The sequence below is a fragment of the Raphanus sativus genome, chromosome 9 (assembly GCF_000801105.2).
Source record: "Raphanus sativus cultivar WK10039 chromosome 9, ASM80110v3, whole genome shotgun sequence".
Classification (NCBI taxonomy): domain Eukaryota; kingdom Viridiplantae; phylum Streptophyta; class Magnoliopsida; order Brassicales; family Brassicaceae; genus Raphanus; species Raphanus sativus.
Window position 1 is genome coordinate 35905253 of NC_079519.1, and position 2389 is coordinate 35907641.

The window sequence follows — 2389 nt, forward strand, 5'->3', positions numbered from 1 at the left end:
GGTTGCTTAAAAAAAGTATTTAACACCTATTTATTACTAAAAAAATGATTAAGCACTCCATTAAAAGTGCTAGGGATAATGATGCTCTTAATAAACTTATCGGAAGAGTTCTCTTTTCGATATGAAAATTAGAGGATGTTTGTTGACGAAAAAATAAAGGATGTTATTTAGAAATTGGTTTTCATAGTCTGTTTGATGTTTCTTAAAAAAAAAATACCTTGAAATTTCTGTAAACCTTTTATATATGCTTGTATGTAATTGCGAGATTCTATATTTTACAGAAAATTTAATCCAAAGTATCTAAAATCAGATACTTTGAATTGGGTTTTCCATAAAATATAAAATCTCGCAATTATATACACGCATATATATATATGTATATTTTTGTTTTCAATTTAGAATTCCAGAACTAGAACCCCTTTCGTTAGTGGATAGTATAAGTCAACAGAGCTTATGCGTCTTAAAAATTGATCTTACTATCCAATCCAAGTCTATCAAGATGTGGCAATATTAATGATTTCTTGGGATAGAAATTTGAATGCAAGAGGCGGGGATGAAATGACGAACGCAAACAAAAAAAAAAAACTTGAATATTCAGAAAATACAAAGTTGCATACGACATGAGCTCACACTTCGGGGCAAGCAATGATATGCTTTGCCCTTGATGTTTTATTGGGAAACAAACGAATCTCGAACATAAACATACACACATGTAATGTCCGCACACCAAATGAAACACACAAGTTATACATATATCACACTTGGTAATTGTATGAGGTTATTTCAAACACGTTCTTTGTAGCAATGACAGTGTTTGTCTGGTCCCTCAACAACTCCTTTACAGACTGCTTTCCTCCCGTATTTGGCTACGCAACAGTGACAGCAATCGTTATTTGAACCTGGGAATGGCTCCACGCCGCACTCCTCGGAAAATGTAGGATTTTTGCATCCCTGTGGAAGGCATCTAGCCTTGATGTTCATAGCCTCAATTTTGAGGATTTCTACATGTTGACATATTCATCAAAATCATCAGCATAAGATATTCAAAAGACAACTGCAAAGTATATTAGAGAACTTGATTAAGTTAACTAATACCGGTCGAAGCCATCAAGAGGACAAGCAAGAGAACGGTGAAGGTGGCGGAGCTAAGGTTCTTCGCCATTTCTTTTGGTTTTGCTTTGCTTTTTCTTAATCTTGTTTTTCTTTTGTTTTTTTTTTTTTGACAAAAAAAGGGTTAAACCCGGGTCAATGTTTTTCTTTTGTTACCTATTTATAGGCAACATTTCGTAAATGTGTTATTATTGTTTAATCTCTCTGCTTTTATGTCTAGTTACCCAAGTTCATAATGTCGACACAATTGTGCTTGCCGTAAGTTGTATTTAATTTTTCTTTCCAAATAATTTTTGTTGATCGATTAAAATAATCAAAAGGAAGGTCGTTATTGACTTTCTCTGTTATCATTTTATATATTCAATTTTTAGTTAACTTTATATAAATCCATTTTTCTTAAGTTTCATAATGTCGCCACAACTGTGCACTGATGTACATTTCATATATTCTATTAATTCTTCAGCATAACCAGTTGATAAAGGTCAGGTTCAATTTAAAAAAAAAATACAACTATAATTACCTTTTATTAATCAATACTATGTCATAACTTCCAGTCCAATAGTCCAATATTTTCGGCACCATTTCTTTCTTTTACATATATTAACCGACAAACCAATATATAAAATAACAATTGTATTTCTTCCTTTTAGGTTTATCCAAATCGTAATTGATAATCTATGTTACTTTTTTATAATATCACTGTGATATTATCATGTATTCGGTTACATTTTCTTTTTGTCAGTATTCCATCCAAATTAATTACTTTAGTTTTTACATATTTTTTTTTCATTTGACATACAAAATATTAAAAATAGTTTAGAGTATTTAAATTATTTTTGAAACAAATTAAGATTTATGACATCTAATAAATAATATCAAAACTTAAAAGTTCATAAATATTTATAAGTGTAATGTGAATAATAAATAAACTTCAAATTCAAAGTAAACCAAAAGTAAAACATTATTAATAAATTAACTAAAACAAAACTGAAAAACCTAACTTATTTATGAAAAATATACAAAATAGATTTTAAAAACATATTAAAAACTAAAAGAAAAAAGTAAAAGTAAAAGTTATCTATTAGTTCAACCAACAGTTCAACGATAATCGGTTTATGGGTTTTAGCGAGTTTCTGCGGGTTTTATTAGGTTTTTAAATATTAGTTTTTTTTACAAAACCCAAACCGTATTTATCTTGGATCACCGGATTTATTATTTCAACCGTGGGTCCGTATCAGTTTTCAAAATACTGACTATGAGACTTTGATTTTTGGGTTGA

General features: G+C 29.5%; 1 protein-coding gene across 1 annotated transcript; it reads right to left on the reverse strand.

The window, feature by feature from the left end:
- Positions 1 to 623: 623 nt before the first annotated feature.
- LOC108826520 (defensin-like protein 206) lies at positions 624 to 1204 on the reverse strand. Its single transcript, XM_018599890.2, has 2 exons — positions 1096 to 1204; positions 624 to 1001 (listed from the first exon to the last, which is right to left on the reverse strand). The coding sequence occupies exons 1-2, from the start codon at positions 1160 to 1162 to the stop codon at positions 784 to 786; spliced, it is 285 nt and encodes a 94-aa protein (XP_018455392.1). The 5' UTR covers positions 1163 to 1204; the 3' UTR covers positions 624 to 783.
- Positions 1205 to 2389: the final 1185 nt, after the last annotated feature.

Bases quoted from the DNA above. Each gene is read 5' to 3' on its own strand.
- LOC108826520 (XM_018599890.2), bottom strand. From the start codon at position 1,162: ATGGCGAAGAACCTTAGCTCCGCCACCTTCACCGTTCTCTTGCTTGTC. The intron at 1,002-1,095 runs GTATTAGTTAAC...GTCAACATGTAG, and splicing joins CCTCTTGATGGCTTCGACCG to AAATCCTCAAAATTGAGGCT.